Source organism: Hyla sarda, chromosome 5, assembly GCF_029499605.1.
Source record: "Hyla sarda isolate aHylSar1 chromosome 5, aHylSar1.hap1, whole genome shotgun sequence".
Taxonomy (NCBI): domain Eukaryota; kingdom Metazoa; phylum Chordata; class Amphibia; order Anura; family Hylidae; genus Hyla; species Hyla sarda.
The window spans coordinates 330,140,915-330,162,398 of NC_079193.1; the positions used below are offsets into that span (position 1 = coordinate 330,140,915).

Here is a 21,484-nt window from a genome sequence, read left to right on the forward strand (position 1 = left end):
TCTTTCCCTTCTCTTCTCCAACTGACTCAGATAGATGGTGTCCCATTAGTGTACTCACTAATGTCCTTATTAACCTCTTAAGGATGCCAGGCGTATGCATACGCCCTGCATCCCGAGTCTTTAAGGACGTGGGGCATATGCATACGCCTGTGGGAATTCCGGTCCCCGCCACTAGCTGGTTGGGGACCAGGATGCCTGCTGAAATCATTCAGCAAGCATCCCGGCACATCACCGAGGGGGGTCCTGAGACCCCCCCATGTCGGCTAATGCAGAAAATCGCATGTCAATTCAAACATGCGATTTTCTGCTAATACCGGGCTGATCGGGTCTATGGTGACGCGATCACCCGGAAAATAGGGATGATCGGAGCTCTCAGTGACAGCCACGATCATCCTGAGGGATAGGAGCGAGGTCGCAGTGCTGCGATCTCCTCCTATCCCCTGCCATTGGTCAGAACTGATTCTGACCAATGGCAGCGCAGGATACTGGGTTGCCATGGCAACCCCCGTTCTGCCCAATACTGGATCTCGGGCAGAATGGGGGGAGAAGATGGAGGCCGGTACCTGCAAAGAAGATGCGTGGGGACCGAAGATCATTGCAGAGACAGCGGAGATCACGTCGCAGGTAGGGACGGTGGGGGGGGGGGAAGGGGGCAGTAAGCGATATTTACTGCTGCCCTTCCTAGTGGGTGCCAAACTGCAACTCCCAACATGCTCAGACAGCCAAAGGCTGTTACAGTGGTGCCCAAATGGTAGCCCTCCAGATGTTGCCAAACTACAACTGTCAGCATGCCTAGACTGCCCAGGCATGCTGGGAGTTATAGTTCTGTAACATCTGTCCCTTCAGATTTTACAATTTTCATGAAATGTTTGAAAATTGCTTCTCTACTTTGAAGCCCTCTAATTTTTTCAAGCAGTAAAAATATGTCCATTTTATGATGCCAACATAAAGTGGACATATTGTATTTGTGAAGAAAAATAAGATTTATTTGGAATATCCATTTTCTAAAACTTAACTTTTAATATAAATGTAGCTAAGACACATATATATTGAGTGCAGAAATAATGGTATTTGGCCAGGGATATTGATGATGATCCCAAATGCCAAGATATAGACGCAAAAATACACACTGTTAAGATATAGGTATTCTGTCTATTATCCAACCAAGCAATGATCCTATTCATATCATTAAAGAACAACCTGGGTCAGCGTGGTATAATATGTACAATGCCCTGCCCAACGCGTTTCAATCAGCTGGCGGTGACCTCATCAGGGGCTATGAACAATAATGTGCGCTTGTACACTTTCACCAATTTCATTGATAAATGTCATGAAAAAAGGCAAATCATAGTCTGAGACCGCCGATACAGTTGCGGTCTCATAGACAGTCATGTGACTCAATGGAATCAGAGATTAATGTGATCCACGGTATTCAGATACGTCCACTGGTTCCTGCAAATTAAACACACATACAGTCCACTATCAACCCGAGATTATTACTGGGGGTAATGCCTGTTGAGAAAGAAGGATGGCTCACTTACATGTCAGACATCCTGGCTGTGTCTCCATGTGCGCGCCCGCAGTGACGGGGAGCCGTGCAGTACTTGTGGCTGCTGGCGCACATGCGAGATCGGATCGGCGTCTGTCGTCATACCCGCTTCCGGGGACAGTGGGCGGCGCTGCGCGGACACTCTCTCTACAAACCCGGACGCACGGGTCGGGAGATGGGTGTGCTCACGGGGATTCCTCACTCCTCCAGCACCAGTGCGTCTATTAACTCCTACTGTGCTGTAGCGTATATTAGTATTTAGTATACGCTCCGACACAGTAGGAGTTAATAGATGCGCTGGTGCTGTAAGTGTACAGCTTTTAGGACTAATGCTGAAAGGGCTCTGGTCCTTCCACAGGAAGTTCAGTACTCTCAGCTCATGACTCGCTCCCAGCCTGGAGCAGCACTGTAGGCTACAAGCCTGCACATGCCTCTCATATAACAGAGGCCAGTAACCTCCCCCTCCCCCTGCTCTGTGTTCTCCCTGCCCCTCACCACATGTTATCTTATACATTGTATTATCTCACTGCACTCCCTTCTCTGTGCCCCCCCCCCCCCTGACATTCATCTTAATTACTGCCTCTGTAATTGCTCCCACCACCCCTGGTTCTCAGCATTGACTTTTTAGTGCAGAGAGACACAGGAGAGAGAGAGAGAGACAGAGGCTGCGTTCCCTCCCCTGTACTTAGTCTGTATGCACACTGCAGAGCAGTGTTTCCCAACCAGGGTGCCTCCAACTGTTGGAAAACTACAACTCCCAGCATGTCCGGACAGCTGTTGGCTTTCTGGGCATGCTGGGAGTTGTAGTTTTGAAACAGCTGGAGGTACCCTGCAGAGAGAGAGCAGCATATAGGAAGACTGGCAGAAGCAGAGTCCTGGCCAGGCTTCATGTGACATCATGCCTGCCGGGACCCGCCTCCTTCCACCCCTCAGAAAGACAGTGCTCCTGATAGGGAGAGAGAACTGTTGGCTGAATGAGTATTCGACCAACTAAGGTGATATGTTTATGGCCTGCCTGGGCTACATGGTGACGTACCGCGCAACAGCAATTTTTATATTTGTGCAACTTGCTGTCATGAAACTTTATTACAATTGCGATTTGGATTATAAAAATAATAGCCGAATCCCAGAGTAGTCAGAAGCAGATCGCAGTCACTTTTACACTCCACGCCAATGAGAAAACACAACCATCTGGGTGAACTTTTAAGGAACATCGATTTCCCTGTTCCCCTAAAATCTAATTTCTATTTGGAAATATAAATTAAACAGGCCACTACCCCCCAGAAACCCCGTATAAGCGGACAAGACCAGAAAATATGATAAGTAGACCCAATGTCCACCCCACAGCGCCAGCACTGCGGAGTGAAAGAGGGGTTCAGTCTGTTGAGGAGCTCGGGAGTGTGATACCAGCTCATGAGCAATTTGTATTGGGTCTCCTTGTAGGCTATACAGATCAACGCCCTGGGAGCCCTGTCCCAGATTATTCTCCATTGCGGGACAGTGATAACGGTATTCAACTAAATCCTTGTTCTCTTAAGTGGATTCTTCTGCCATGGAGAGAGAGTTGTCTAGTTGTAAATTTAACAACTGATAAAATAACAATTATCAATCCTCTGTTACTCCCATGCCATTGCTTTCTGGGTCCTCCACCAGTATGTGTTCATACTGCTTTAGTAATGACGTGTTGACATGACTGAGGTCAATGCTGTGACTTTTGAGTGCCATTAGCTATCATGTATCGTGTTGAAACATAGTGACCGGGGAAACTAGTGGGGGACCCTGAAAACATTGTCACAGAAAAGGCAGAATTCTCATACCGAATTTTGTCTTCATCCCAGTTTTTTAAAGATCTTGAAGGGGTACTCCACTGGAAAACATTTTTTTTAAATCAATTGGTGCCAGAAAGTTAAACAGATCTGTAAATTACATCTATTAAAACATATAAATCCTTTCAGTACTTATCAGCTGCTGTATGATCCACAGGAAGTTCTTTTTTTTTATTTCCTTCCTGTCTGACCACAGTGCTCTCTGCCGACACCTCTGTCTATTTTAGGAACTGTCCAGAGTAGGATAGGTTTTCTATGGGGATTTGTTCCTACTCTGGACAGTTCCTACTCTGGACAGAGGTTTTCAGCAGAGAGAACTGTGGTCAGGCAGAAAGGAATTCAAAAAGATAAGATCTTCCTGTGGATCATACAGCAGCTGATAAATACTGGAAGGATTAAGATGTTTAGTAGAAGTAATTTACAAATTTGTTTAACTTTCTGGCACCAACTGATTAAAGAAATATATATTCTCCAGTGGAGTACCCCTTTGGCTCTTTTATGTCATGTATAGAGTAGAGCTCCTGGAGGCTACAACCCATTATGTTATGATACATCCTTGGCAATTAAAGGGGTTATCCAGGAAAAAACTTTTTTTTTATATATCAACTGGCTCCAGAAAGTTAAACAGATTTGTAAATTACTTCTATTAAAAAATCTTAATCCTTTCAGTACTTATGAGCTGATGAAGTTGAGTTGTTCTTTTCTGTCTAAGTGCTCTCTGATGACACATGTCTCGGGAACCGCCCAGTTTAGAAGCAAATCCCCATAGTAAACCTCTTCTAAACTGGGCGGTTCCCGAGACACGTGTCATCAGAGAGCACTTATATAGAAAAGAATAACCTTAACTTCAGAAGCTCATAAGTACTGAAAGGATTAAGATTTTTTAATAGAAGTAATTTACAAATCTATTTAACTTTCTGGAGCTAGTTGATATATATATATATATATGTAAAAAAAAAAGTTGATTTCCTGGATAACCCCTTTAAATGTATTGCCATAAATTATGTTATGCTGGAAGGCTATTTGTGAAAGGTGAGATGTAATTTTTGAGTAATCACGAAGTGAGGAAAAGTTAGTTTTGCAACTGTAAGTGACTACTACTCCAGGGAACGTTTTTTGCTAACATTTGTTTCATGTCTTTCTTTAAATCCATCTGCTTTCCTTCTCATAGCCTTTAAAGGGGTTCTCCGGTGCTTACACATCTTATCCCCCATCCAAAGGATAGGGGATAAGATGCCTGATCGCGGGAGTCCCGCAGCCGGATTTGTAATCAGTCCCCGGAGCGTGTTCGCTCCGGGTCTAATTACGGGCGACTACAGGGCAGGCGGCATGTGACGTCACGCCTCCGCCCCCGTGTGACGTCACACTCCGCCCCTCAATGCAAGCCCCCTCCCGTAGGCTTGCATTGAGGGGCTGGGCGTGACGTAACACGCCGCCGGCCCTGTAGTCGCCCGTAATTAGACCCGGAGCGAACACGCTCCGGGGACTGATTACAAATGGGGTGCCGCATGCATGATCACGGGCGTCTCCGGCTGCGGGACTCCCGCGATCAGGCATCTTATCCCCTATCCTTTGGATGGGGGATAAGATGTGTAAGCACCGGAGAACCCCTTTAAGATTTTACATGGTGCAGGCCTAGAGAGGCTTACAATGTTAGGACATTTGGGAAACTGAACGTTTTCAATGGTTCAGTTCTTTTGAACATTTTTTTACTGGCATGAAAGATTAGTATTAAATCCTTACTATGGGTGATTTGGGTTAAATGGAGGAATTATAGTATGGTTATGTAGAAATAGAGAAGGTTTACTACCTGTGATGACCTGTTGGGTCAAATTAGTTTAGATGCAACTAACATTGGCAGTCTGTGTGGTACTACTGTGGACCTTAGTCTGGTGATCAGACCGAAAGGCGTCACCGGTCTCCTGTCCCGTGTGTTGGATTATTTATATCACAATAAAGCCTGATGTTCATAAGAAAAGCTGCCATTCTGGAAATTCTTGCTTTACAGTTTGCTGGGTGCGTCCACACCTCTCCTTGCATTGGCCGGACGTGGAGGTGAGCTCCACCTACAGAGGAAATTCTTTTCTTTTGGCATTTCTCTTCTGTCACGACCACAGTGGTCTCTGCTGACACCTCTGTCCATGTCAGGAACTGTCCAGAGCTGGAGAAAATCCCCATAGCAAACATATGCTGCTCTGGACAGTTCCTAAAATGGCCAGAGGTGTCAGCAGAGAGCACCATGGTCCTGACAGAAAAGAAATCCCAAAAGAAAAGAATGTCCTCTGTAGTATACAGTCGCTAATAAGTACTGGAAGGATTAAGATTTTTTAATAGAAGTAATTTACAAATCTGTTTAACTTTCTGGCACCAGTTGATAAAAAAAATAAAATAAAAGTTTTCTACTGAAGTACCCCTTTAATGTAGCCTAACTTTAATATAAATCACTGTATTAGTTCCCAAACAGACAATCACAAGATCTATGTGGTATATTGTACATGAAACCTGAGGTGTCCAAAAATTGCATTAAAAAGTGGTCTTCTATGGGAGGGTTGCCTTCTCAAGGAAGATGAGCAGAATGCATAGTATATGGTGGAACTGAAAATCTTTAAGGGAAAATGTGGTCTAAGTTGGCAGGTGGTCTTTGCAAAGAGGTGTTTTTTGGACAGGTTGCACTGTTTGTCTTTTGGTAGACTGAATATTAAAGTTAGTCTGAGTTATGAATTTCACATCTGTCTTCATGATACCAAGTATTAAGGCTTCTTGCATTTCTCCTTTTTTAACAGTTGACATCAATCTTGATATATCAAGACCACTTAAAGTCAACTTCAGCTTTGTCAAGTTGGATCAGCTGAGTGTTTTCTTAGAAAAGATCATAAAAAGTGGACCAGACCATACACTAGAGTTTCTAGCAACAACAGAAGAAATGCTGCAAATGGATGAAACTATAAAGTCTACTACATTCGGTCATAGGATGTATCCTGGTACAGTGGCTCCTGAAGGAACATGGAGGTCAATGTCTTTTTTTCACAGGATAACATTTCAGACTACTCAGGTGTTCCTGTCGTTGGAGACTGTGCCACATCCAAAAACTCCTTGCGTTTTGACATATTTTTCTGATCTCCGAGGATATCTTAGTATTCAAGCAGGAAACAAAACATTAGGTAAGTTTTTTTTATGATCTATGGAAGTACATGTGGCTGACAATAGGTATTTAAGTATCACTGTAACTTAAAAAACTTTTGACATATGAATTTGTTTTGGATTGGTTTGGTTGTTCAGTCCTCCACCAATCTCTAGAACAAGGCAGTTGAAGTACATGGCTGAGCACCTCTTTTCCCAGCTTGCTTGTGACAGCGACACTTTAACCCTAACTTGATGTGTCAAATAAAGTTTTGTAAAAACTTTCAAGCAAGTTTTACTTTAACAACAATTCTTCCACTTTTAAGGCATTTGCAGCAGTGACTTTAAAAGTCCCCATAGCATGTCAAAGAAATTTCCTAGTAGGCTTAGCCTGCTCAATTTGACCCTGTTATGTACCTAAGTACTAAGGTGGCCATTAGACTCAGGTCAGCCAAACCCACCAATTTTATTTTGACTGGCCCAAGATCTAGTGCATATGAAATACATGTGTCAGAGTAAAAAAAAATCCGAAATGTCAACCTGATATGCTAAAGCAGAGCTGTACCCAGGCTGTCAATCATGCCTGAGAAGGTGTGATTATAGAATAAATAATACAGCCCGGGCAGCGGTTACTAGTTCTGAGAACCGCACACCCCAATCACTACTGAAGTTTGATTTACATACGACCTAAGAGATATTTAAAGCTTCTTTTCTCTACTTTACTGACTGCATCCAGGACAACCAGGAATGGCAGGGAGCATAATTATTAGCCATGAAACATGTTTCTATTGGTTATATGGGATAAACCAAATGACAGATTCCCTTTTAAAGGCATCTTTTCACTTTCCTAAAATGAGCATTTATTTCCATATTGTGTAGATAAGTGATAGCAGTGAGCAGGTAGATATACAAGGGTGTAGTTACAGAGGGTGCAGAGGTAGCATTCACACCAAGACCCTTGTGGCCCAGCTGGTAAAAATGCCTATTTGCCAGATAAAAATACACTAGTATCATAATACTAGATAACACAGGTATTTTCCTATTCTTAGTAAAAATAAAGTTCTTAAAATCTATAGCTAATATACTAATAGAACAATTCAGCTTTGCACATTACTGCATAGTTTATATCCTGTACTTTGTGAATATCTCCCTGTTTTAAGGATTGTACTCACTTCCCCCTGCGGTCCTTGAGAACTAGCCCACTTAACCATTTGCATACATTTTGTCTCTATTTTGTACAGTGGGGCAAAAAAGTATTTAATCAGCCACCAATTGTGCAAGTTCTCCAACTTAAAAAGATGAGAGAGGCCTGTAATTTTCATCATAGGTCTACCTCAACTATGAGAGACATAATGAGAAAAAAAAATCCATCAAATCATTATCAGATTTTTAAAGAATTTATTTGCAAATTATTGTGGAAAATAAGTATTTGGTCACCTACAAACAAGCACGATTTCTGTCTCTCACAGACCGGTAACTTTTCCTCTGTCTGTCTGCGAGGATTTTTGTTTTGACCCCTATTGTCCAGCACTGCTATCCTTCTCACTCTACCCTCTCTTCCTCTATTCCCTGTACCCCCTCTCACCCCCCCTCCCTCTTCACAACCTCCTCTGAGTGTAAGTTTTCTATACCCTTTTATTTGTGGGTTTTGAGGAGACCCACCTTCAATTCTCTTCTTCTTCCATGTCCTTTCTTATTCTATTGTGGACTTGATAACTATGAGTCACTACAGAGACATGACTCTTACTGAAGTTGTGTTATACATTAGTTAGTTTAACTCCAGAACCTTTTAGAGCCATGTTGTTACTTTGAGCTCTGTTATTGTATTACTGCTGATGTACCTTTCAGCAATGCGTTACCAGTTTGTAATTGAAGACAGTGACAAAATGTTCTTTGCCTCCTGTTATGCTTGAAAATCTAAAAAAAAGTTTGATTTAAAAAAATAAAAAAAAAAGTCTCCTCTGTTCTCCACTCGTTACCTTATTAATGTCACCGGTGGGACTTGTTATCAGTATAAAAGAAATCTGTCCACAACCTTTAACAGTCACACTCCAAACTCCACTATGGCCAAGGCCAAAGAGCTGTCGAAGGACACCAGAAACAAAATTGTAGACCTGCACCAGGCTGGGAAGTCTGAATCTGCAATAGGCAAGCAGCTTGGTGTGAAGAAATCAACTGTGGGAGCAATTATTAGAAAATGGAAGACATACAAGACCACTGATAATCTCCCTTGATCTGGGGCTCCGATCTCACCCCGTGGTGTCAAAATGATCGCAAGAACGGTGAACAAAAATCCCAGAACCACACGGGAGGACCTAATGAATGACCTGCAGAGAGCTGGGACCAAAGTAACAAAGGCTACCATCATTGCCAGACGTGTCCCCCTGCTTAAGCCAGTACACATGTCTGGGCCCATCTAAAGTTTGCTAAAGAGCAGTTGGTTGATCCAGTAGAGTGTTGTGAGAGTGTCATATGGTCAGATGAAACCCAAGTAGAACTTTTTGGTAAAAACTCAACTCGTCGTGTTTGGAGGAGAGAAAGAATGCTGAGTTGCATCCAAAGAATCCCATACCTACTGCGAAGCATTGGGGGGGGGGGGGGGGGGGACATCATGCTTTGGGGCTGTTTTTCTTCTGCTAAGGGACTGGGATGACTTGTAAAGGAAAGAATGAATGGGGCCATGTATCATGGGATTTTGAGTGAAAACCTCCTTCCATCAGCAAAGGCAATGAAGATGAAATGGGGCTGGGTCTTTCAGCATGATGATTATTCCAAACACACTGCCTGGGCAACGAAGGAGTGGCTTCATAACAAGCATTTCAAGGTCCTGGAGTGGCCTAGCCAGTCTCCAGATCTCAAACCCATAGAAAATCTTTGGAGGGAGTTGAAAGTCCGTGTTGCCCAGCGACTGCCCCAACACATCACTACTCTAGAGGAGATCTGCATGCAGGAATGGGCCAAAATACCAGCCCACTTAACCATTTGCTAATTTGAAGTACATTCCATTCCACAGCTGTGGACACCATTTGCAACTTCCACATTTGTGGTTGCCCTTAGGCAAATTACTTGATTTGTAAATGACTTCTATTATAAAAACTTAAAGGGGTATTCCAGGATCTAAGCTTTTATCCCCTACCAGAGGATAAGGGAAACAATGTCTGATCATAGGGGGCCCGCCGCTGGGACCCCCGCGATCTCCCTGCAGCGCCCTCATATGAAGTAACGTGACGTCACAAGAGGTTTGAAGAGAGAGACGTGGAAGGAATTGGGAATTTGTAACATAGCAGATAGATGTAGTTTGTAGGAGAAAGGATTCATTTTTTGTAGAATCTGGAAGGGACCAAGGTAGCAAGGACAAGGCTTTTAAGAGGGTATCTTGAAGTGGATGTATTTGGATGAAAGCCACACCATGTCACCAGGAGAGAAGAACGGAGGAGGTCTTCTGCTTTTATCAGCATGCGCCTTCATACGTGAAGAAGCCTGGGATAAAGACTGTCGGGTCTGTTGCCAGATGGTGGAGAAGTCACGGACCAGCTCATCAATAGCAGGCACACCGGAGGAAACTGGGAGAGGAAGAGGAGAAGTCCAGAGATGGAGTCCGTAGACCACAAAAAAGGGAGACAACCTCATGGACTCGGAATACTTATGAATATAAGAGAATTCAGCCCAGGGGAGATGGTCGACCCGATCGTCTTGGCGAGCTGAAACAAAATGCCAAAGATAAGTCTCAAGGATTTGATTAACCCTCTCCACCTGACCATTGGACTGAGGGTGGTAGGCCAAGGAGAAGTCCAGCTTGGTGTCCAGACGGTTACAAATGGCTCGCCAGAACTTAGAGACAAACTGCACACCACGATGCGAGGAAGTCCATGTAAATAAAAGACATACAGCAAGAAGTACTTTTCCAGCTGTGGAGCAGAAGGAAGACCTGGTAGAGGAATGATATGAGCCATCTTTTGACAAATGAAAGTGTTATTACGAGATGGCGGCAAATCAGTGATGAAATCCATGGCAATATGGGACCAGGGAGTCTCCGGAATAGGTAAAGGATGTAAGAGTCCTGCAGGTCTCTGTCAGGGGCTTTTGTCACGGGCACAAGTTTCACAGGAACGAACAAAATCAGAAACATCACATTCAAGATGGGGCCACCAGTAGTGCCGGGAGATAAGAAGTAGAGTCTTGCGTATTCCAGGATGTCCTGCTGTCAAGGAAGAATGACCCAATTTCAGTACCTTGCGTCTCAATCTAGCGGGCACAAAGGATTTTCCCGGAGGAACTTTCTGAATTTTTGCAGGAGCAGCAAGAATCAAACAGTCAGGAGGAATAATATGGCTAGGCGTGGAGTCCAAACCAATGACGTCAGAGGACCTGGAGAGAGCATCTGATGTTCTTGTCTGCTGGACGGAAGTGGAGGAAGAAGATGAACCTAGAAAAGCACAGTGACCACCTTTTTTGTCGGGGGGTTCAAACGCTGAGCAGACTGAAGGTATAGAAGATTCTTATGGTCGGAGTGGATGCTGACCGGATAAGAAGAACCTTCCAATACATGTCGCCATTCCTCCAAAGCTAACTTGCTAGCGAGGAGTTCATGATCTCCAATGGAGTAATTCCTCTCAGCAGGAGTGAATGTCTTGGAGAAGAACCCACAAGTTACAGTCTTGCCCTTGGCGTTTTTCTGAGTAAGAACGGCACCGGCTCCAACAGATGAGGCATCAACTTCCAAAGCAAAGGTCCTCTCCGGATCAGGTCTTGTAAGCACGAGAGTTGAGGCAAACGCAGACTTTAAACGGGAGAAGGCCTCTTCAGCCTCTTGAGGCCAAGACTTAGGATTAGATGCCTTCTTAGTGAGAGCCACAATTGGAGTAACCAAGGCCGAAAAATGTGGGATAAATTGACGATAATAGTTAGTGAATCCCAGAAAGCATTGAATAGCACGTAGGCCAGAAGGGCGAGGCCAATCCAACACTGCAGACAATTTCTCTGGATTCATCTGCAGGCCCCTATGAGAGACAATGTAGCCAAGAAACGGAAGACTAGATTTCTCGAACAGACATTTCTCCAGTTTGGTGTAGAGATTATTCTTCTGTGGTCGCTGAAGAACCAGACGAACAGGAGTATGATGCTCCTCTAAGTTGGAAGAGAAGATCAGGATGTCATCTAGGTATACGACAACACAGGTGTAGAGAAGATCATGGAAGATATCATTGGCAAACTCTTGAAAAATGTCTGGAGCATTGCAGAGACCAAAAGGCATTACGAGATACTCAAAATGTCCGTCACGAGTATTTAAGGCCGTTTCCCATTCATCTCCCTTGCGGATACGAATGAGGTTATATGCTCCACGTAAGTCCAACTTGGAGAAGATCTTGGCACCACGTAGACAGCCAAAAATTTCTGAGATAAGAGGTAGTAGATAACGGTTCTTGATCGTGATTTTGTTAAGTCTCCTGTAGTCAATGCATGGACGGAGTGAGCCATCCTTCCCTACAAAGAAGAAACCAGCTCCAGCAGAAGAAGAGGACTTAAGGATAAATCCCTTTTGGAGATTCTCCTGGATATACTAAGCCATGGCCTTGGTCTCAGGAACCGATAGAGGGTATATCCTTCCACGAGGAGGAGTGGTACCAGGCAGAAGATCTATAGGGCAGTTGTAAGGACGATGTGGAGGCAGAGACTCAGCCTGTTTCTTGGTAAATCTTGGTAAGATAGATGCAGACCAGGCAAAGGAGGAGGATGAGAAACAACTTTAAGCTGGACTGGACTGAGACAAAGATTTTGACAGAACTGTCCCCAATGAATAATTTCTCCAGTTCTCCAATCTAGTTGTGGAGAGTGGAAGTCGGAGCCAAGGAAGGCCAAGAAAAAGCTCAGAAGTACAGTGAGGCAGTACATAGAATTCAATCTTTTCTTTATGCAAGACACCCACTTGCATGAGGAGGCTCAATACGGGATAACACCTTACAGTCCAAATTTTGTCCATTAACAGAGGAGATGAACAAAGGCTTGGCAAGCCGAGTAACAGGAAGATATTTGTGGATGAAAGAAGCATCAATAAAGTCACCTGCAGATCCAGAATCCAAAAATGCTGTAGTGCTGAAGGAAGACTTGGCAGAAGCAAAGACTTGTACAGAAATTGTCAAGCAAGGGGAGGTGGTATTCACACCTAGGGATGCCTCTCCTACGTGCCCTAGGTGCGAGCATTTTCCCGGATACTGTGGACGAACAGAACAGTCTTTGAGGAAGTATTCTGGGCTAGCACAATACCAACACAAATTCTCACTGCATTGTTGTGATCTCTCCTGTTGCGTAAGACAGGAACGATCCACTTGCATAGCTTCTTCGGCAAGAGGTGCAGGAAACTGAAGAGGTGGACATTGAAACACAGGTGCCAGGCGAGGATATCTCAGTGTTCGGGCAGGTTCCCTCTCTAAGCGCAGTTCTTCCTGCCTCTCAGCAAAATGCACATCAATACGTGTGGCCAGGTGGATAAGTTCAGTCAGAGAAGAAGGAGGATCATGTTCAGCCAGGGTATCTTTAATCCTGCTAGACAGTCCTTTTTTGAATTTGGCACATAAGGCCTCATCATTTCATGCTAGCTCTTAGGCTAGAGTGTGGAATTGAACCGCATAGTCACCAACGGAAGAATTCCCTTGACATAGGTTCACCAAAGCCGTCTCAGTAGAAGAGGCACGTGTGGGTTCCTCAAAGACACAGTGAAATTCTGCCAAAAATAAGTCAAGTTGAAAGTCAGGGCTTTTCCGGACAGTAGGCTAATAACCAAGGCCACCTTAGCACGTTCTGTCGGAAACAATTCAGACATGAGCTCCAAATGCATGGAGCACTGTGTAACAAAGCCTCTGCATAACTTGGAGTCACCATCATATTTAGAGAGTAATGGTAAATGTAGCTGGGAGCCAGAAGACACTGCAGGATCTGGAGGAGGGAGTGGGACAGTTTGGAGTTGCTGCTGCAAGGCCAAAAGCTGTTGTATCATAGCAAACAGTTGGGTAAGTTGCTGTACCTTTTGCGCCAATTGCTAAAACTGATGTACCACAACGGAGGGAAGATCTGTGACTTCTGGCATTGGTACCTCAGCGGGATCCATGGCCGGATCTTACTGTAACACTCATGTTTCAGAAGATGGGAAAACCGATGGATCCGCTGGACCTGTGTGGCAGATGACTCTGACCGTAACAGGGAACAGAGTCTAAGGTGCCGCTGGTTTTCACCAGAGCCCGCCGCAAAGTGGGATGGGCTTGCTGTGGCAGGTGGCACCCAGGTCGTTACCCCTGGCATGGCTCGACCACACAGACGGCCAAGGAAATGCGGAAGGTCAGGGCAGGCAGCACAGTAGCGTAGTCAGGATGTAGCAGGAGGTCTCTAGGCAGGTGGCAGAGGAGCAAGGTCAGGTCACAGAGCAAAGGATCAGATGCAGGGCAACTCTCAGGTATGCTTTCTCTCAGGCTCAAGACAAAAAAGATCCGGCAGGGAAGTGTGGGAGGAGGAATTTATCAATGAGCCACAGGTTTACTACACTAATGGGCACACTGGGGGACACGCTCGCTGGAGCAGAAATGCGGGGGCAGGAGAAGCACCTGGTGAGTGATGGACTGGGATTCGCATGTGGGCGTGTCCCGCGATGTGAATCCCAGCCCTGCCGGCAACAGCAGGTAATGGGACCATGCGCTCACAGCCAGCATGTGCGGCCGGAGCACATAGCGTAACACCAGACGTGCATTAGTTTTATTTTATTATTTTATTTTAAATGTAAATTTTAGGGTGCCCCTGATAGTATCTGTTCTCAGGGAGCCTTTTTTGGGATCCCCTGATGCAAGCCCCAACTAAGTGGTCACTGCCTGTTCTCTCTGCAATGACGCCTATATTTATTGTAGCCAATATAGTTTGGGGTCCTGATTGGGACAAGGCGAACATGTGTATGAACACATATTACAAGACCTTGCCCACTTTATTCTTCTATTCCCTTATAAAAATAATGATACAATAAAAGTTTTTTTAATCTATAGGTGTCATAGATATACTGATAGAAAGTGTCAGCTCTGCACACTTATGTATAGTGTATGGTCTGTACATTTTGGAGATCTTCCTGCTCTAAGGAATTGTACCCGATTTACAGCATGGCTGTAAGTTACATTTCTTGGTCGTACAATGAATTGCCATGCTCAATTTCAACATGTTCTGAAGCGTAGTCACATAGTTTAGAAGCCAACCCAGACCTAACAATGGGGGATAAGGTAGAGTTCCCAATGCCTGACAAATACAGCATCCAACATTTAAGGTGTCAATGACATGGACATGTTTTGCATTACCATTCAATTCCATTCTGCGATGAGGAAATAGCCATACTGTAAGTGTTGGTTTATGGATTTACTTTGCACATTTGTTCTTTTGCTTGCTGTTATTTACTAGAAAAATTCCTCCTTAGTACATAAGCGGAAATATGATTTATAAGAAAGGTGCATCGACTTTTAGCGTAAACATTTAGAAACTCGAGTATCTGGTCCAAGCATCTAATAAACATTCTTTATTATGCTTTGTTCCCGAGATTTTGTTTATTGCCGTTTGCCCGGCAGAATTTTTCGAGCATTTAATGACCCCATTCCGATCTGAAGTATTTACAGAATCTAGCTAATTGCTCCGGCTCTATACGATCACATATCTCATCATAAAACATTCATTTATTTAGCGCTGTCTCTTAAAAATGTCTGCCATTTGTAAACCAAAATTAATTAGTTTAGGGATCCGGTTCACAGTCCTGAAATTGCCATTTCATACAAGTTTGCCTCTAGCAAACTTATTCTGTGTTCTTTCAGTATAATTGTGAGTACACATTTCAAGAAGCACTCTCTCTAAGAAACTTTTTATCATATTTATCTTAAAAAGGAAAATGTTACATGCCCTGTGCTGTAAAAGATGTGCTGCTTAGCTGAGTGCTTTAATTTTATTGCCCCTGCCAAGAAAATGTAGTCAAACGTATGAATAGACAGTACTGTACTTAATGAAACTGTATATCGGTCATTGTTTTTATGCTCCGTGTCCTAGGGTTGTATGATATTTAGGATGTTGGCTTCTTGCTGAAGGGCACTCTTTTGGCGCCATACTCAACTTGATGAAAGGAATGGGGCCTTCTAAAAGAGCCAGGCTTGCTGACGGCACCTAAATCTCCTCACAGAGTAGTCTCTGTAAAGAACAAAAAAAAAAAAAGGATCTTAAAGACATTTTTGCCAAAACCAATTTGGCAGTGCCAACAGCACCTAAATGATTCTGTAATAAGACAACCTTATAAAGAAGAATACCAGCTGAACCTCGACATAGCAACAGAACAGATACAGGAAATGTTTTGTAACTGAGAAGTATTCATAACAGGCCAAACGTAGGTGATTTATTTCCCTCTCGACTTCAAAAAATCTGGCAGGCCATACCGCATTACAGTGCATTTTGCAAATGCTTTCTAAGCTAAAATGCAACATGAAAGACTTTGTGAGTGCTCTGGGCCGGCATTCTTGATTTACCCATAAAGACTTTTTCAGACCAGTTCAGTACATTGTTCTCATTCCCACGCTTACCTTCGCCAGGGTTGGGAGGCTTGAAACAAGTTCATGGTCACTGTAAGGATTACATTCTCATTATACATCATATTAATATCCAGTATGGAGGAGCCTGTATCACTCATGCTTCTGTACTGAACAGAATTGTGTGTCTGATGGTAATCCACGAGACAGACTACAAAGTACATGTTCCTATCTCCGCTAGACATGGAGCTGGTGACTGTAAAGGTTGACCTGTCTGTTTCCCAGAGACTGCTTAAGAAAGAGGCAACCCGACCAACCCAACATTAATACAGTATAGCTTGTGCAGAAAACATGTAAACAGATATAGATATCAGTTCACTTGTTATGTCTGGGACAAGTGGCAGGAGAGACCTAATAAAGATTAACACCTGCTCCTCAATGCCCTTTTTTCTGATACAAAAAAGAAATGGAGAGATGGCACAGGCACTCCAAAATGATACTACAGGAGTTCTGAAAACTTAAATTTTAAATATGCAATGCAAAAAGATAAGAAGAGCAACCCAAAAAAAACGTATTTCCTACAAATAACAATGAATGTACTGTAGCACTTTGTTTTAACTGCCAAAAAGTAAAGATGTTGTATACTGCAAACTTATTAAAGCCAGACAAAATGAAATGCTGCACTGATAGCTGTAGATCAGGGGTACTCAACTTCTTTTATTAGGGATCCACTTATGCAGGTCTGCCATCCGATGAAGGTCTGAGCTAAACACTAAGACCTGGTTCACACCTAGGGGCCACAGGGCCATGCAAGAAATAAGCGCTGCTAGGCTATTTGTATCAGTGTCTTAAAGACACTGATACATATGAATACCAGGACAGCAGATACCTCCTCTAGCTGGTTCCCTGAAACGGCGGGAGGTCCAGATGATTGGCGACCGCAGTCCGCCAGTTGAGTACCGCTGGTGTAGACATTACATGGGCTTCAACCTATAATGGGATATCCAGTGTAGTAGAGTAGCCCAAACACAAAAGTAGTGAAATAAGAAGGTAAAAATATAGCTAATGTAGCTAATCTCCCTGGGCATGGACGGAAGAGACAAATTGAAAGGTGTCAACGCAGGATAGTCTGGATGGTGGATAAGCAGCCCCAAACAAGTTCCAAAGATATTCAAGCTGTCCTGCAGGTTCAGGGAGCATCAGTGTCAGCATGAACGATCTGTCAACATTTAAATGAAATGAAACACAATAGCAGGAGACCCAGGAGGACCCCACTGCTGACACGGACATAAAAAAGCAAGACTACATTTTGTCAAAATGAACTTGAGTAAGCCAAAATCCTTCTGGGAAAACATCTTTTGGACAGATGAGACCAAGATAGAGCTTTTTGGTAAAGCACATCATTCTACTGTTTACTGAAAATGAAATGAGGCCTACAAAGAAAAGAACACAGTACCTACAGTAAAATATGGTGGAGGTTCAATGATGTTTTGGGGTTGTCTTGCTGCCTCTGGCACTGGGTGCCTTGAATGTGTGCAAGGCATCATGAAATTTTAGGATTACCAACGAATTTTGGGTCGCACTGTACAGCCCAGTGTCAGAAAGCTGGGTTTGTGTCTGAGATCTTGGGTCTTCCAGCAGGACAATGACCCCAAACATATGTCAAAAAATACCTAGTAATTGGTGGCAACAAGTGAGTTCTAATGTGGCCAACAGTCAGTCCAGATCTAAATCCCTTTTAACACCTGTGGAGAGATCTTAAAATTGCTGTTGGGAAAAGGCACCCTTCCAATAAGAGAGAGCTGGAGCAGTTTGCAAAGGAAGAGTGGTCCAACATTCCGGCTTATTTATGGTTAAATAAAGCGACTGATTTCAGTCATTTTTTCCAAAGGGTGTGCAACCAAATATTAGGTTAAGGGTGCCAATAATTTCGTCCATCCCAGCTTTTGGAGTTTGGTGTGACATTATGTCCAATTCACTTTTTTCCTCCCTTTTTTGGTTTAGTTCCAATACACACAAAGGGAATACACGTGTATAGCAAAACATGTTACTGCAATCCTTTTCTGTGAGAAATACTTAATTTTCTTGAAAAATCTCAGTCAGTAGGTATTACCTACCTCCGTCAGTGACTGGCTGAGCGCCGCTGCTACAACACGTCTGTGGTTCCGTGAAGGGAAAGTTTGGCGGAGATCAGCCACCGATATTGGAGGCTATGAGGGTGCGAGGGAGGTATGTATAAGCCTTTGTTGTGTTATTAGGCAGTGTGGGCCCATTCTTAAAAATGTAAATGTTCACCAGACAATCTCTTTGTTTTTCTTCTGTGGAGCAAGAGAGACTGGATCACTACAGAGTCCTGATGCAGTTCCCACCTCTGTAGCACCCACAACTACACCCTTAGTCAAAGAAAATCACTACAGAGTCCTGATGCAGTTCCCACCTCTGTAGCACCCACAACTGCACCCTTGGTCAAAGAAAAAAAAATACAAATTTGACTACTCTACCACTCTACTTTTAGGGCTCTTCACTAGTTGAACTTTCCTTATTGAGATTTATGTGGTGGTTGTGGTTATAACTCACTCCCTATATATTCATTGTTCTTTGAATACCACCAACCCCCAAAGAGTCGATTCTCCCTAAACACCGCTCAGCTACACAAGTTTTTGCATTTCTTGGGTCAATAAATATCAGAAAAAGGGAAATCACTCCAGCTTTTCCATGTCACAAGGTCTAATGTGTCTTCGGTATGAAACTTAATGAAATGAAATCCATGTTTTCCGAAATGTGCTATTTATTTCTTGCACAGATACCCTCAGTACGGCCGGATTAATGTCACTGTTTTTATAGCGTGAAACTAATACATGAAATAATTCACTTTGTCTTTGATTTTATAGTGGCACAGTCCAGCGGACATCTGCAGCAGCTGCATTTTTTTTACCCCTTTTTTTTACAAATTATTTGCTGACCCAAGCTGAGATCGGCGACAAAAGTTGTCATCTCAGATCTGCTTTAGAGCAGGAGAAAGAAAACGGAGAATAGTTTTTCCGCCTTTCAGCCATCTGCTCTACAGATGTTGTTATATAGAATTACTTAAGATAAAATGATAGTAGCATTTTTCTTTTTTACCAAAACCTCAACAATTCGCACTTGTTTACTTGAATCTGCATGATTCCCCTATGAGACAACTCTATCCACTTGGGGTTTTGTGCGTTCTCACCATCTTTCCTTTTGATCGTCGTTCTTGTGCTGAGTCGTATAAACACATTTATAACCAGCACGGAAAAAAAGACAAATTAACCAGAAAAAGTAGTAAGGGGAAAAAATTCTTCTAATCCCTCACTTGCGCAAGCTATATTTAGTAAAAGAAAACCTTCTTTTTTTCTGACACGTTTTATATGACATTGTCTTGTAAACTGTACTGAACTGTTCTTTCTCAGAGATTTTAATTTGGATACAGAAGATAGTTAATATGAAATCTGAGTATCAATCCGTGTTACTCACAGTTTTTTCTTTTTTTCCTCCTAACAAATGTGAAATCCAGGATAGTTGTGGTGAAAGGGGAGTTTTGAGGTCAGTTTGGTTGGTTTTAATCATTTTATTTTTCTCTTGTAAATATTTACATCAAGATTTTTGATCCATTGTTCTGATCCATTCTAAAGGGTTTGAGATGTTTTAAATCTTTTCTTTCATCATGCAACTTGAAAAACCAATCGATAAATGCTGTCACTTGTGCAAAATAGTTAAAAGGAAAATCTCTTGTTTTGTGGTAAACGGGTTATCCGGCAGGAGGTGTGTATGTGTGTGTATATATTTTTATAGCATATCCTGCACTGGCCATCCCTGGGAGAAAGACCAGGGCCAAATATGTGACATTGCTGTTCAGCCAATAACTGGCCAAGGCTGGACACCACTGCCACCAGTGCTTCGCTTAGCTGCAGGGTTACGCATTGGGCCCCAGAAACAGAAAAATAATCACATCAGGGACCAGAGCAGGAGTAGAGTTTAAAAAAATATATATTATACACAATGAACATGTTAAAAAAATAAAAATAAATGAAAAACAAAACATGATAAAGGTTACATTATCCCTAATTCTTTTGAAACTACACAATAAAATAATAAATTTCCCCTATACTAGTCGCATGGAGTTTTCCTGGCAAGGACAGCTGATTGCCAATGTTTAGAAAAGCCAGATCTGTGGTGATCAATTGACCAATCGGGACAGCCCACTTAATTGAGTGGTTACCGATTTACTTACTTTTTTACCAGGTGCGTTCTACTTCCTCTTCCTCTCTTCCAACCTTATTTCTTAACTGTGGTAGTTAGGAAAAACCAATTCAGGTCTATGAGTGCCATTATTCAATATTACTACATATAAATGCCAATACTAGACTACTTAGGTAGTTTGGTGGTGGTGGTGGGGGGTAGTGACAGTTGTCTGCCCTTACCAGTGAGGTCTTGGCAGCTGATAGCAACTGTGATCTGCTGTCTTGAAGCAAGTGCAGCTCCTGTGCTCGCCTTTTCCTTGTAATTGTCTGTCAGGTTCTACCAGGTTGTCCTTTCTTCTGCCAGAGTAAATAGCGCTACATGCTGCTCTCTATTTTTTCTAACAATTGTGACAGTCTGTAATAGGGGCCTTGAACACAGATGTGAACAAAGCCTAACACATTACTAAAGGATTAGTTTGTCCACAGAATTTGTTTATTGTATGTCACCAGGGGGTAGCAGCTGCTTCCACCTAGCGCACATGGTCCTGTAAAGGAGTTGAATACACGAAACAAGGAGAACGTACTTAAATAAGACTATGTTTAGAATTTCCTAATTTTCTTATTTTAGAAGATTTTTCCAATGCCTTACATGCCTCTCTTGCTGTCTTTTGGCTGAAATGTTTTTTTTCCATTGTCCTGGTATACAGTTTTACATGACAGCAGCTAAAGAGCACCGTGCTATTTTAACTTACTTTGACTGGTTTTGATATATCTATCTAAAATAACTTATCTATCTTAACCTGTTCTTAGTAGGGATTTTCCAGCAACCAATATCTTGTAATATTGGAATTTTTCTGCAGTAAACATTGCAATTGTCTGGTTTAGAAAAAACATTAAATCTCCAAAAATATGCATATATTATAGGATCTGTACCAAGTGTTGAGGGGTAGTGTCTGTCAGCACAATACTGACTGATTTCAAGTATAACCCAACAGACTTTAGGAAGCTTTTTCAAGTTCAGAAGATTTGTTAAGCTAACTATTAGAGATGAGCGAAGTTACAGTGATTTGAATCGTCATGAACCTAGTGGCTCGGCGTTTGCTGACTTTAGCCTGCATAAATTAGTTCAGCTTTCAGGTGCTTCGGTGGGCTGGAAAAGCTGGATACAGTCTCTCTCCCAGGACTGTATCCACCTTTTCCAGCCCATCAGAGCACCTGAAAGCTGTACTAATTTATGCAGGCTAAAGTCAGCAG

General features: G+C 43.0%; 1 protein-coding gene across 1 annotated transcript in view; it reads left to right on the forward strand.

Moving 5' to 3' along the window:
- The window catches only part of VPS13B (vacuolar protein sorting 13 homolog B), a 1,225,788-nt gene that overhangs the window by 922,639 nt on the left and 281,665 nt on the right, over positions 1–21,484 (forward strand). Inside the window, exon 36 of the mRNA XM_056522379.1 lies at positions 6,159–6,536. Within this exon, the coding sequence (XP_056378354.1) occupies positions 6,159–6,536 (378 nt within the window). The remainder of the gene's footprint in view (positions 1–6,158; positions 6,537–21,484) is intronic.